The 15,101-nt window shown below is 42.3% G+C and overlaps 1 protein-coding gene across 2 annotated transcripts in view; it reads left to right on the top strand.

Moving 5' to 3' along the window:
* ACACA (acetyl-CoA carboxylase alpha) overlaps positions 1-15,101 on the top strand; it is a 486,736-nt gene that overhangs the window by 3,004 nt on the left and 468,631 nt on the right. For both annotated transcript variants that reach the window (XM_073666704.1, XM_073666703.1), the window contains exons 2-3: positions 4,129-4,168; positions 5,892-6,133. In XM_073666704.1, the coding sequence (XP_073522805.1) occupies positions 5,907-6,133 (227 nt within the window). In that variant the 5' untranslated portion in view covers positions 4,129-4,168; positions 5,892-5,906. The remainder of the gene's footprint in view (positions 1-4,128; positions 4,169-5,891; positions 6,134-15,101) is intronic.

The raw sequence follows: 15,101 nt of genomic DNA, 5'->3' as shown, positions 1-15,101 counted from the left end.
TAGATTTATCCTCTACATCTGCCTGCCTGCCACACTGAAAGCCCGGCTACCGGGAGGAAATAACTTTTTTTTTTCTCCTGCCAGCCTCCGGCTTTCAGTCATAAAGTTGTGCCCGCTTGGCTTCAGTTAGCACACCCTGGCACATTGACTGACACCCTGGAGGTTCGGAAACCCTAAAGCAGGTAAAAGTAGTGACATGCTTGTTCTTCAGACGGCTTCCGCTCTTTATACTTAGTAGTATAGAAAGAAAGACACTGACTGCAGAGCCACCAATGATGCTGCCTCCGGAAAATGACCGCTGGCTGCACTGGCAGCTGAAAGAAGCCATGTGCACATAGCCTAATGAACACTTGGAAATTGATATCTATACATTTCTAATTTGCTATTCATATGAGGAGTTTATTTTTTCCTTTTATCTGAAGAGGATTTGAAAAAGGTAAGGTGGAAAAATGTGCAATGGAATCTGTTCCAATTTAGGCACTAACTGTTATGTTCACCTTGCATCTATTTCAGGCTTTTTTGAGCATCTCTGTTGCTAAAAAGAGCAGAAAAAGTGCTTATACAATGTTCAAAGGAATCATCCTATTTATTTCTATGGAAAAATGACTTTATTATATGTTCAGGCTTTTTAATGTTTTTTTTAATTTTTAAAGTGAATCTTGTTAGCAGGTTTTTGCTATGTAATCTAAGAGCAGCATGATTTCAATGATTTATTACTTATTAGGCTGCTTGGTGCCGTTTTGATAGAATCCCTGTTTTCTCTGCTGTAGATGTAGCAGTGCCATGAATGCTGTGCTGTGTAACCCCGCCCACACCCCTGACTAGCAGCTTACTATGTACGCTGTACATTGTCTGTAAGTTGCCAATCAGTGGTGGGGTGGTTACATACAGTGAGGGAAATAATTATTTGATCCCTTGCTGTTTTTGTAAGTTTGCCCAGTATTTGCCAGAGGAATCAAATACTTATTTCTCACTTGAAAATGCAAAAAAATGTATCTAATTTATACAATGTGATTTTCTTTTTCTTTTCTTCTTTTTTTTTTTTTAAGATAGTCTATCTCTCAATGTTAAAATTAACCTACCCTTAAAATTATAGACTGTTCATGTCTTTGTCAGTGGACAAACTTACAAAAACAGCAAGGGATCAAATAATTATTTCCCCCATTGTAGATTAGCTGGTCTGTTTTGCATGTGAGACCTAGTCCTATAGTAGTAATCTCCTGCTGATAAAACACTGATTTGCATTGAAATTACAGCACACAGCCTAGTTAGTGACACATCCCTGGAATCGGGCTTCCTGCCCTTACATTATGCTGCTCCTAGATTAAATGGCAAAAACCTGACAGGTTCCTTTAGTCTGTGTGCCCATGATGAGTTTTTGGTGAGTTTTTGACGCTGCAAATTTTCGCTGCATCACAAATGCAGCGTCTTACATTTCCATCAAAGTGGAAGAGATTCAAAGAAATCTCCTGCCACTGTGCTTTTTTTTTTATTTAGCTTAATCTGACCTGTGGTGCGTGTTTCACATCTGCAAATTGTCTCTTCACTTGACGTGCTTAACACATCACTCTCCGCAAGAAGAAATATTTCACATCTGCAACATGCCAATTTCTCTTGCGGGTACGGTGAGTTTTATGGGCAGATATTCTCCGTAGACTTGCATTAAATGCGCAGGTAAAAAACGCAGATACGTTTTTAGTGTGTTTCCGCTGTGGAAAACCATAAACTCATGTAGTCCGCACATAACTTTATCAATAAAGTTTTGTCAAAGCCAAATACCAGGTAATGGATACCTAAGGTCCTGCAATGCCTGCACATGAGGAAAGAGACATAGAGAATCAAAAATACTATACTATATTTCTAATTGTAGGTATTTGCTATTATTATTATTATTATTATTATTATTACCCCTAATACTTAGTGGGATAGGATCTTGGAGATGGGAATACCCCTTTAAGTAGTTCGACTATTGGGTGGAGAACTAGATGTTTAATTAAGGCCACGTTCACACGTTCAGTATTTGGTCAGTATTTTACCTCAGTATTTGTAAGCAAAAATCAGGAGGGAACAATCAGAGGAAAAGTATAATAGAAACACATCACCACTTCTGTATTTATCACCCACTCCTGGTTTTGGCTTATAAATACTGAGGTAAAATACTGACCAAATACTCAGCGTGTGCACGTTGCCTGAACCTTTACATTTACTATTGTTTCCTTTTAGGAAAATTACAAAAAAACAGCCTTACCAACTCCAGGTTAGATTACCAATACACTAGCGGGATGCAGCAGACCCCCCCCAGGTGCAAAACACTGATGGAGCAACCACTCACAGACCTATCAATTCATGGAGGGGGTGGATGCCTAGTATTAAAAATGCACACAGATGGGTCTTGTATAGGGCACCAGTCAGACAGGTAGGTGTGATGCGCAGTGTCTGGCTTACAGCCTATTGATGACTCCCATTCTATTGGATCAGGCAGGCTGCCCAATACTATATTAGTGCACCCTACAAGGCAGACACCCCAAATCACTTTACCAATAGTAAACTGCCTGCTTGCACCCCCTCAAAAAATGGAAAAATATACAATAAAGAGTTGAAAAAATGATGTATAAAATGCATGAGGTATTAGTCGATATTTTGGCCAAACGCAAACCACATCAATGGTTTTCATACGTGTGAGTCCTAACACTAAATCCAAACACGGCTTGCAAAGGACAAGAATTCAAGAAAAATCACAAAAAAACAGTCTTACCAACTGCAGGTCAGATTACCAATACACTGGAAGGATGCTGCAGCCCCATGATAGAGGCGGGGGCAGCACAGGTGCAAAATACTGATGAAGCAACCACTCACAGTCCTACCAACTCATGGAGGGGGTGGTTGCCTAGTATTAAAAATGCACACAGATGAGGCTTGTATAGGGCGCTAGTCACACAGGGAATTAGCGGGGAATTAAGAAAGAGTAGGAAGTTATCGGCAAACAATGCACATTTAGTATATCCCGAATATTTGGGTCCCTATGAAAAATGAAGTGTTAATATCTCAAGTTTGGTTCAAAAGTTTAACAAGCAGTAAATTGTAAAATCTGACATGACTCATTTTATGAAGATGGGAATAATCTTTCAAGAAGAATCTGATATGTAAAATAATACTATTAACCTGCATTTATGGGGTTAATCTGCAGGTTAATAGCATTACTGATATGTAAAATAATACTATTAACCTGCATTTATGGGGTTAATCTGCAGGTTAATAGCATTTTGACACTGTGCGGCTGCTGCACAACATTCCTCCTGGCAGCCTTCGGTGTTCAGTCACAGAGCTGACGCCGGCATGGTTTCAGTAACCACTCGCGGCTGTAGGCATGTCTCCGCACTGACTGACAGCCGGCTCATCATTAGGGCCGGTTGTTAGTCAGTGCCAGGGGCACGGATACAGACGCCACTCTCTATACACTGAACGATGACTGAAACCATGCTGCGCCACATCTATGACCGAAAGAGCGAGCCTACCGGGGGTATAAAGTTAATTTCCTCCTGGCAGTGGAGCTCTCTGTTTGGCGGCCCACGGTGTCAGAACGCTATTAACCTGCAGATTAACCCCATATTCCCAAAATAATAGCATTATTTTACATGACAAGTTCCCATTAATCAACCAAGGGCCATGGGTAGGTCCAAAAGGACCTAGAGACATATAAAAGGAGTTGTCTTAAGACGACAACTCCTTTTTAAGTGAAAATTGGATATCAACCACTGCATGGGAAGTAGTCTTTCTGACCCTTTCTCAGTTCTATCTTAGAAGGCCGTCCTCTGCGATGTCCATATGCACTAATGGCGTTTATGAGGCATACACTGGCTAAAATGTATTCTTTGGCCTTCAGCATTTTTTCTCCATGTAGCATACCCCAACTCATTTTCTATATCTCTTTACCCTGCTTATGTGCAGTGTGTGAACCCAGACAATTCTCATATTGCAGCTGTATTTTCTTTGTTGGGTTTCCTAATATATTTCTGGTCTGCCCTCATCAAATATAGCAAGATCTAAGTATATGTTTTTCACAGACTGTATATTTATAGATCTACTCTAATTTTCTTCATCTCACTCTATTTGTTATTATTCCTGCAGAATTATTTCAGAAACTGTTGACGGATCCAGCTACTCTGCTGTAAGTAATACAATGTTTTATTTTTGTTTGTTTTTTTTTTTTTTGTAAGATTTACACCAAGCTCAAAAAGGATATTAATTGTAAATGTAATCTGTTGTGTGGAAGGATAACCTACAGTATATGCACCTCTTGCACTATTTAAGATGTTAAGGTAGTTCTCAATTTTTCCCCTATTCCTTCAGAAATATGTGTGATGTAGTGTGTGTATTAAAATACTTTCAGATTGATATTTCCTCTGATTTCTCGTACCACTCCGGTCCTCTTCAGACTGCTCTTCAGATCTGACAGTTCACGTGGTGTTTACTGTGCACAGCGATATCTGTGTTTGTGAGCCAGCTTGTCAGATCTGAAGTCATGTGGTCCAGAAGAGGACCAGCACAATGCTGGAAACCAGGTAAAACTGCCATCAGTAAGTATTTTTGTCATAGAAAATTTAAAAAATCTCTCTCCTTCCAAACCCCCCCCCCTCTACTATTTGTCAAAGGAGACAGAGCTCACACTCTTACCAGTTGCTTCTATGCAAATGGCAGTACACACACAAGAGGTGGAAAACTTAATTATCCAGGCTAATTACCATACAAATGTAGCCCCTAGTAGAAGAGGCCTGTGTTGAGTAGACACCTGGCTCAATAGGAAACCGCTCGTTAAGACTCAAAGGAAATCTACATCACCCCGCACAATAGCCAGGACGTTTTCATTTGCACATGTGTGGAATCTGCAGCCTCGTAGGCACCGACATGAAATATGAAGTATTGGAAGTTCTATAATTCCGATTGCGATAGGAACATATTTTTAGCGGCAGGGTTAGCTAAGGAACAATACGCATATTTTTCCATATCTGTACGCCCTGCCGGTGAGCTATAACGCAAAAGTTTACAAATTACTTACAGCAGCCAGGTCATGTCTGGTCTCTAAAGAAAGGTAAATTCACAATAAAAAATATGGCGTCACTTGCTAACTTCTGCAATCAACCAGCAAGAAGTTATTGCAGAAGTTAGAGATTTAATAAGAACCATGAAGGGCGGAGACCAGCCCACGTGAGGTCATCACAGGGGAGTGTGTGGGCAGGGCCCCTGTTCGGCATAAAAGATCGAGCTGAGCCTGAATCTACACTCATCCCAGGAGATACATATTTATGTGTAAGCAGGGGTCCCATTCCATAACGGCCAAATCAGTTGGAGTGCTTTCCTCCAGCTAAACTGAATCGTCTTTGTCATCGGTCTAGTAAGTCTTCTATTAATCCATTTTATTTTGTGTAACTGTATATGTATTGTGTTGTCCCCCTTTGTAAAATCTTTTGTATATTTTTCATAAATACTGCCTCCCTTTGGATTAAATATAAAATTTAATAGTTCTGTTTCTTCTGTTTTTTCATATACGCTACCAGAAAGCAGGCGTCCAATCAGGCTTGTCTTGTATTTGAATATGTAAATCTGATTGGTGGTGGCAGAGAATAAACTTAATTGGGTTATTGTGAAGCTGGCGGTGATCGTACAGGGACGTATACACATATTCCATTCGTTGGAATTCGGAGGTGTGTGCGCCATATGCTCACTGCTCGCTTGCTGATAACTACGTAGTGAGTAATAGGGATCGTGCGTGTGCGAATCCCTGACAAATTAGTGGCGTTCACTACATTGCATACATATTTAGAGAGGACTAGGGAAGAAATGCTAAGAAGCTTCTTTAAATTAAAATGTCCCTATTGTTTTTTTCTTTTAAGCCATCCTGCAGAAAAATGGAGGAAGCTAAACCTAACTTGAAAATGTTGGATTTGAATAACCATTCCCGCTTCATTATTGGATCTGTATCGGAGGACAACTCTGAAGATGAAATTAGTTCCATGGTTAAAATTGACCTTCTAGAAGACAAGGAGCGATCTTCTTCCCCAGCTTCTGTATCCTCAGACACCATTTCTGACATGGGCTTATCTAACTTTCAAGAAAACCTTGCACTGCAAATGCGGTATGTGAACTTTCCAACACTTTCTGTGTTGCAGTTATGGGCACACTGGTAGAATGAGCTGTTCTTCAGCTTTGGAATAAACTCAGGATGGTTCTCACTGCTGTGGCAATGGCTGATCGCTTATAATAAGAATTCTCATTGGAAAGTCATGTCAAATCATACAGTGATGATAAATACTTGTGTGTCATAAAAGAGAAACGTATTCTAGCAGTGGCGCCATTATTGGCTAATTAGAAAGATATTTACAAGTGCTTTGGGAATCGAGGGCTCTTCAACCAGGCAGTTTACCATTAAATGACTAGTAGATTTAAGAGATGTTACACCAAGACATTGTGAACGTGGTGATAAATAAGATAAGCCAAGGCCATAAAACTCAGGCTTTTGCTATAGATAGAAAGGCAATAAAGGTACAAGCCTACAAGTTCAGATATTTGGGGTCAGTCAATGATACATAGGTGTGAATTCTGTCCATACAATGGGTCATAAATATATGTGTTGGGTTGAGTTTTATATGTCTGTGACTGAAACTCTTATCTGCTTGTGTTCCCAGATTTTTTTCTGTCTTTCTTAAAATTACTTTTTAATATTAAAGGGAGTCTTTCTGAAAAGCTGAAATTGAACTATTTGGACATTTATATAGGGGACATAGCCACTATAATAATCATTCTGGTACTATAGGTTTTAGTTAAAGTTTTTTTTTTTTTTTTTTTTAGGAAAACAAAAACAACAACTTTTTATTACGGCCAAGCACTCGTATACATTGTGTCAGGTTGTTAAGGGGCATGTCATTGCAGGTGTGCGGTCATCTCACTCTCTTGCGTGTAGCAGCCACTCACTACACACAGAATCACACAGCAGCTTGCGGCCACTATACACAGGAAAGGAAGATGAGAGCGCACATACACTAACTCATAACTCATCACCTACACATACTGACACTGTGTGCAAGTGCTCGGCCACTTTAGTGTTATTATATGCAGGGCTGTCGTAGATCAGACAGTGCTTCAAAACTAGCACTTCCAATCTCCACAAGGGGAGGGGTGGACACTCTATTCAAGGTGCTGGGCAGAAAGAAGCATCAGGCGATTGCCCATGCCAAGGTTGCATTGCAGTTCACTTATTTACTAAAAACCTCTGTAACTGTATGATATTTTAGAAGTCAAGTCCCCTATATGAAGGTCTAAATAGTTCAGTTTCAGTTTTGTAGGTGACAGAATTCCTTTTAACTCCTTTATCCCCGAAGGTGGTTTGCACGTTAATGACCAGGCCAATTGTTACAATTCTGACCACTGTCACTCAGGTAATAAGTAATAACTCTGGAATGCTTCAACGGATCCCCCTGATTCTGAGATTGTTTTTTCGTGACATATTGTCCTTCATGATGGTGATAAAATTTCTCCAATATGACTTGTGTTACTTTGTGAAAAAAAACAAAACGGAAATTTGGTGAAAATTTTGCAATTTTCAAACTTTGAATTTTCATGCCCTTAAATCAGAGAGATATGTCACATAAAATAGTTAATAAATAACATTTCCCACATGTCTACTTCACATCGGCACAATTTTGGAACCAAAATTTAGGAAGTTATAAGGAAAGTTGATCAGCGATTTCTCATTTTTCCAACAAAATTTACAAAACCATTTTTTTAAGGGACCACATCACATTTGAAGTGACTTTGAAGGGCCTTTTTGACAGAAAATACCCAAAAGTGACACCATTCTAAAAACTGTACCCCTCACGGTACTCAAAACCACATTCAAGAAGTTTATTAACCTTTCAGGTGCTTCACAGGAATTTTTAGAATGTGGAAGAAAACACATTTAACTTTTTTTCACAAAAATATAATTTTTGACCCAAATGTTTTTATTTTCACAAAGGTAACAGGAAAAAAATGGACCCCAAAATTTATCCTGAGCACGCTGATGCCCCATATGTGGAGGAAAACCACTGTTTGGGCACACGGCGCTCCTTCCCTTCAGAGCCCTGCCATTTGACTTTTTGAATGTAAAATTTGCTTGAATAATTAGCAAACGCCATGTTGCGTTTGGAGAGCCTCTGATGTGCCTAAACAGTGGAAACCCCCCCCACAAGTGACACCATTTTGGAAACTAGACCCCCTCAGGGAACTTAGGCTGTTTTTCAGCCACCAGTTTTTCATTTTCATAAGGGTAACAGGAGGAATTGCACCATACCATTTTGCTGTGAAATTTCTCCTGAGTAAGCCGATACCCCATATGTGTGGGAAAACCACTGTTTGTGTGCACAGCAGGGTTTGGAAGGGGAGGAGCACCATTTGACTTTTTGAATGTAAAATTTGCTTGAATAATTAGCAGACGCCATGTTGCGTTTGGAGAGCCCCTGATGTGCCTAAACAGTGGAAACCCCCCCACAAGTGACACCATTTAGGGAATTTATCTAGATGTGTGGTGAGCACCTTGAACCCCCAGGTGCTTCACAGAAGTTTATAACATTGAGCTGTAAAAATAACATTTTCACATTTTTACCATAAAAATGTTTTTCCGCTCCCAGTTTTTCATTTTCATAAGGGTAACAGGAGGAATTGCACCATACCATTTTGCTGTGAAATTTCTCCTGAGTAAGCCGATACCCCTTATGTGTGGGAAAACCACTGTTTGTGTGCTCAGCAGGGTTTGGAAGGGGAGGAGCACCATTTGACTTTTTGAATGTAAAATTTGCTTGAATAATTAGCGGACGCCATGTTGCGTTTGGAGAGCCCTGATGTGCCTAAACAGTGGAAACTGCCCACAACTGACTCCATTTTGGAAAGTAGACCCCTCAAGCATTTTATCAAGGGGTATAGTGAACATTTTGAACCCAGAGGTACGACACAGAATTTGATAACATTAGGTTATCATATTGAATAAATTGTCATTAGTTGTGAGCACAAGTGCTCGCTACTTGAGTTTACATCGGGTACTCGGGTATGCACCATGTATCGCGAGTGCTCGAGTGTCTAGTGACATGCTCGAGTCCCAGCCCTGCATCTTTCACGGTTGTTAGACACCCAAAAATTAACATGCGGGGATCGCTCGTGCATGGCAGGCAATCCCCGCGTAATTTTTTTGGCTGTATAACAGCCGCAAAACATGGGGTGGAGACTCGAGCAGGTCTCTCGAGCACCCACGATACTCTGTGCATACCCGAGCACCCGATGCAAACTCAAGTAGCGAGCACTTGCATTCAACACTAGTCGCCATCATTTTTATTTTTTTCTTTGCACACAATCATGTAAGGGCTTGTTTTTTGCGGGACAAGTTGACGTTTTTATTGGTACCATTTTCGGGCATGTGACATTTCTTGATCGCTTTCGATTCCGATTTTTGGGAGGCAGAATAAACAAAAACTAACAATTCAGGAATTTGTTTTTTCCAGTACGTCCATTCTGACGGCACTATGGAGGTCGTCCTTCCTATTCTTTACAGGGACAGGAAATGCGAGAGGTTAAAAGCCCCTCCCACCACCCTCTCCTCAGTGTTTTTCCTGTCCCTGTAGATGACAGGTACGAGAGAGAAGAGCAGAAGCGCTGAAGAAACTTACTTGGGGCCCAGGAGGATTGGGGGGTTCCCGCCTCTCCTTTCCCTGTCAAGAAGCCCTGTGGCCGACACCCCCCCCAAGGGGGGTTACTCAGCCGTGTCCCAGTCGAGCGGAGGAGCTCCTGGGGTCTCGAACCGCTTCCCCCAGAGAGGGGGCTCTTGGCTCGCACCGGCCAGGGACGCAACTCATAAGCAGAGCGCGGGCGACAGAAGTTCGGCGCACTTCCAGTGACATCACCAGGGAGCGCGAACCGTCCTCTTCCGGTCCCGGCGTGCATTCCAGGCTGGGACGCAAGACGTTTTGGAGACATGAGGACAAAGGTAGGATAAAAGCTACCTGGCATCCGTTAAGGGGACAAGAAATCCCAGAGTTGAGCTGCACCATAGCGGACACAGCTAAGTCTGAGGCCCCAAAGGAGCAGTCCCCGGTTTCTGTGAGTAAACAGAGCGTATGAGGGAGGCTGGGGGAGTATTAGTGGGAAAAACTAACACACCTATATTGATGTTAGGACATGGCAACACCTACCCCATCCAAGGAGAAAGGATCAGGGAAGTCTAGGAGATGTGCCATATGTAACAAAAAGCTTGGCGACTTCGGCAAACCTCTATGTGCAACCTGCACCTCAAAGATCGTTAGGGAAGAAAGATCTACCCTTCTAACCTAAATGAAATCTTTGATTAGAGAGGAGGTGCAGGCTTCGGTTTCCAGCCTATTTCTCACTCCTACAACTCAGCCGGGTCCCCGTGCCAAACGACCCAGGTGGGAAATGGAAGCAAGTTCTGAGGACGATGTTCTGCCCCTTTCCTCGGATCCAGAGGAAGAAGGAGATATGGTGTCAGATACTCCAGAGATAGGCAAAAGATATCTATTTTCTTCAGAAAATACAGATAAACTCCTGAAGGCTGTAAAAAGCACTATGCAGCTAGAAGAAACCCAGAAGAATCATACAATGCAGGATGAGATGTTTGGCGGATTGTGGATTCAGAAACAGTCTTTCCGGTAAACCACCATATTCGAGAGATGATCTTGAAGGAGTGGGAAGAAGCAGAGAAAAGGTTGGTGGTGCCCAGAGATTTCAGGCTCTGACTCCCCTTTGAGCCAGAGGACATCAAGACCTGGGACGAGGTTCCAAAACTTGATGTTCCAGTGGCTAAGGTAGCCAAAAAGACATCTATTCCCTTTGAGGATTCATCAAGTCTAAAAGACCCGATGGACCGGAAAGCGGACGGACTACTTAAAAGAGCTTGGGAAGCATCGGCGGCAACAATGAATTCAAACATAGCTGCCACTTCAGTGGCAAGATCCATGTATTTGTGGATCGACAAACTGGAGGAACATATCAGAAATACGACTCCTAGAGAGGACATAATAGATTCTCTCCGATTGTTAAGATTGGCCACGGGATTTATGGTGGATGCTTCCGCTGAGTCAGTCAAGTTCGCAGCCCACAATAACTCTTTGTCTAATGCAGCCCGGCGGGCCATCTGGATGAAAACGTGGTCGGGGGATGTCCAATCAAAAAATAAATTATGTGCCATTCCATTTTAAGGTTTAAGGGTATTCTGGCCGATCCTAGATGATATCTTGGAAAAGGCCTCCGATAAGAAAAAGGGATTCCCTGAGGAAAAACCTAAAAAAAATTTCAGCCCTTTCACAAATCCTGCCTGCCCCAGAGACAAGAGTATTGGGGGAAGGGAAAAATTGGAAGATGAAGCTACTCTAAAGGGGGTAGAGGTAGAGCCCCTCTCTTTTTTTCCAGTTCTGAGTACAAAAGGCAATGACGCCATGGACCTGGGGGTGTCTTAGTTACTTTGCGAAAAAGTGGGGCAGGGTTAACTCGGGACCCATGGGTTCTAACGATAATTTCCCAAGGATATTTCCTAGAATTTATTCACCCGCCACCGGAAAGGTTCAGTATAACAGACCCCCACTCCCAGTCTTTAAATTTTCCCATGCAGTCAGAAGTTCAGGACCTCCTGGATTTGGGAGTCATAGTGCCGGTTCCCCTACCGGAGACGGGTCGAGGGCATTATTCAACATTGTTTACAGTAAAGAAAACCTTGGGAAAATCGCTCACGATAATAAATTTAAAACCCCTGAACCACTGGATAAAGTACAAACGTTTCAGAATGGAGTCGATTAAAAACAACCATCCCTTTAATAGACAAAAATGCATTCATGTGTGCAATAGACTTAAAAAAATGCATATAACCATGTTCCCATTCACCCCCTGTGTCAAAAAATATCTCCGTTTTGCAATAAGGGTTCAGGGAAAAATTTGCCACTTTCAGTTTCAGTGCCTTCCCTTTTGGCCTAGCGTCAGCGCCGAGAGTCTTCACGAAAATTGATTTCAGAAGTAGTTGCCTACCTGAGGAAAAAGGACATCATCATAGTGCCTTACCTGGATGACTTTCTTCTGATAGCCAGCTCCGAAGAAGAGCTTCAGAGTCACCTGAGCATAACCGTCACTACTCCTTCAGGATTTAGGTTGGATTATCAACCAGGAAAAATCAAATTTGATGCCGGGATCCAGGAAGATTTTTTTGGGGATACTTCTGGACTCCGAAGCTAGAATATCTGTCTTACCAGAAGAGAAGCAGAGGACTGTAAGGGACAGAGTCCAGGGATTTCCAAAAAGTCGGAATTCCATCAGGATGGCTATGAAGGTACTGGGCACCCTAACATCTTGCATTCCTTGTGGCTGCTGGAGCCAGTTCCACTCAAGGGATCTCCAGAGAGCAGTTCTATCTGCCTGGGACAGAAGGCAGATAACCTTAGACAGAGAGATCTGCTGGTGGTTGAAACCAGAAAATCTGAAGAAAGGGATCCCGTGGATAACATCCCCTTGTGTCATAATTACTACCGATGCAAGCAGATCAGGATGGGGAGCGCATCTACAGGGAGAATTTCTTCAGGGTACTTAACCAGAAGTCTAGGCATGCTCATCCAATTACAGAGAGCTACGCGCAATATGGGAGACGGTAATACGCAGCCAAGCTCTGTTAAGGAATCAACACGTGAAGATCTTATCAGGCAACATGACAGCAGATTCCTTCCTATGGCACCAGGGGGGCTCAAGGCACCCAGCACTCCAGGACCTAGTCACAAGGATTTTTTCCTAGGCGGAAAAACGATCTGTTTCATTTCGGCGGTCCATCTAGCAGGAACCAGGAACATAATGGCAGAGTATCTAAGCAGACAGAAGATTTCCCCACATAGACCTTTTTGCAACGAGGAAAAACGCCAAGGTCAGAAGGTTCTTTTCTCTAAGTCCAGCGGACAGACCAGATTGCGTGGACGCCTTGAATCACAACTGGGGCCTCAGTCCAGCCTATGTGTTTCCTCCTATAGCATTGACATCACGGACTCTTCAGAAAACTCAGGAGGACCAAGCAGAAGTCCTCCTAATAGTATCCTACTGGCCAAAAAGGAGTTGGTTTACTCTGCTGAAGAGGATGGCACTGGACGAATCCATTCTTCTGCCTTTGAGAGAGGACCTCCTCAACCAGGGCCCTCTCTTTCATCACGATTTGAAGAGACTTCAGTTATCGGCCTGGATCCTGAAAGGGAGATCCTGAAGGCTTGGGGTCTCTCAGACCAAGTAATATCTACGATGCAGGAAAGCCATCACCTCTGCAATCTATATGAAAATCTGGAAAAGGTTCTGTTCTGAGAGTGGCAATGCAAGGATAGATTTTTCTCACCCCAATATTCCTAAAATATTAGATTTCTTCCAGGCGGGATTTAATAAGGGTTTGAGACCTAGTACGCTGAAAGTTCAGGTTTCGGCCCTAAGTGTATTTTTCACTATCCCTTAACGCCTCATCCGTGGGTGGTCAGATTTCTTAAAGCCATTCAGAGACTAAGACCCAGAATTAGGAAATCTTTTGCTCCCTGGGATCTTAATTTGGTCCTTAACGCTCTATGCAAACACCCGTATGATACAGCGGAAGATATTACTATTGCAAATCTGTCCCTCAAAACGGCTTTTCTAGTGGCGATAACTTCGGCGAAGAGAATAGGGGAAATACAGGCCCTCTCTATTCAGGATCCTTATCTTCGTATCTTAGATGACCATATAGTGATTAGCTTTAACCCAGATATCATCAACCTTTCATAGATCTCATGAGATTTTTACCCTGCTCTGTAAACCACTTAAGCTGGCAGGGAGCCTCCACCTTTTAAATCTGTAGGTTTCCTGTCCTTGGGGCCGGATCCTCTCTCTCTGTAGTGCTGGTGTGGGTTCCGGAAAATCAAATTACCTGTAAGTTATCATTTGTCCTTTCCCCATGTCAGCAGAGGCTGTAACCGTGCTCCTGGCACTGACTGACAGCAGCTCAGCATTAGTGCCAGTTGTCGTTCAATGTGGGGGCTTGGTTACAGCCTCCACTCTCTATGCATAGAGCTGTGGCACCACCCCTGTGACTGCAACCCGAACGCTACCAGTAGGAATAAAGTTCATTTCCTTCCCTCACCTGGGGTATAAGTGCAGGCGCCGGGCAGGTTCACAACGTTATTAAACTGCAGATTAACCCCTTGTCTGCAGGTTAATAGCATTTTTTCACGTGACAGGTTCCCTTTTAATGTTTTGTGTGACCAGCTGTAGTATCTCAGTATCATTTTGGGGTTTGACCCTTAAAGCGACTGCTGATGGGGAAACTCTCCATACTGGTAACTGTCCATTTTGAAAGTTGCAAAAAAAATCTTCAAGGAAAAAACTTGTTTCAGGAAAAAAAAGCGTTTAAGGAAACTTAAAAAAAAACAAAAAAACAACAACAAAAACAAACGCCTCAAATCTTCTCAAAGGAGAAGCGTTTGCTAACGTGGTTTCTACTTAAAAACTTGTTTTTGAATGCCTCTATAAACTCTGTCTGCACATACTCCTAGGGACTTGTATTGTCGGCAACCAGACTGTTAAAATAGCTTATCCACAGAGAGAACAAATAACTGCTGGGCAAATAAACCAAATAGTAGAGAGACCCATAATAAAAGTCAAAATTTATTTAATGATGGCTTGTAAATAGTGTTGAGCGATACCTTCCGATATCAGTAAATATTGGATTGGATCGGGCCGATACTCAAAAAGTATCGGATATCGCCGATTCCGATACCGGAAACCAATGCAAGTCATGGGGACACAAATATCGGAATGAAAATAAACCCTTTCTTTCCTTGTAGGTTAATTCTACATGAAGGAAAACAACTAACAATAATGTAGAATGTATTGGGGGAGGTGGTTGCCCAAATCGATGGGAAGAGTGCTCACAGTGAAACATGAAAAGCCGGCAATTCAGCATCGGCATACACCGGTACCCGACAATTTAGAACAGAAAGAATAGAATTTCACACATAGATTAGATAGATAAAAACATGTCAGTCACATATATATGAAGTACAGTGACAGTGTTGCTT

This window comes from Phyllobates terribilis, unplaced genomic scaffold (assembly GCF_046119375.1).
Source record: "Phyllobates terribilis strain yellow unplaced genomic scaffold, ASM4611937v1 Scaffold_2__4_contigs__length_985480577, whole genome shotgun sequence".
Lineage (NCBI taxonomy): Eukaryota > Metazoa > Chordata > Amphibia > Anura > Dendrobatidae > Phyllobates > Phyllobates terribilis.
The sequence above is the reverse complement of the archived record's forward strand: the minus strand, read 5'-3'. Positions and strand labels throughout refer to the sequence as shown.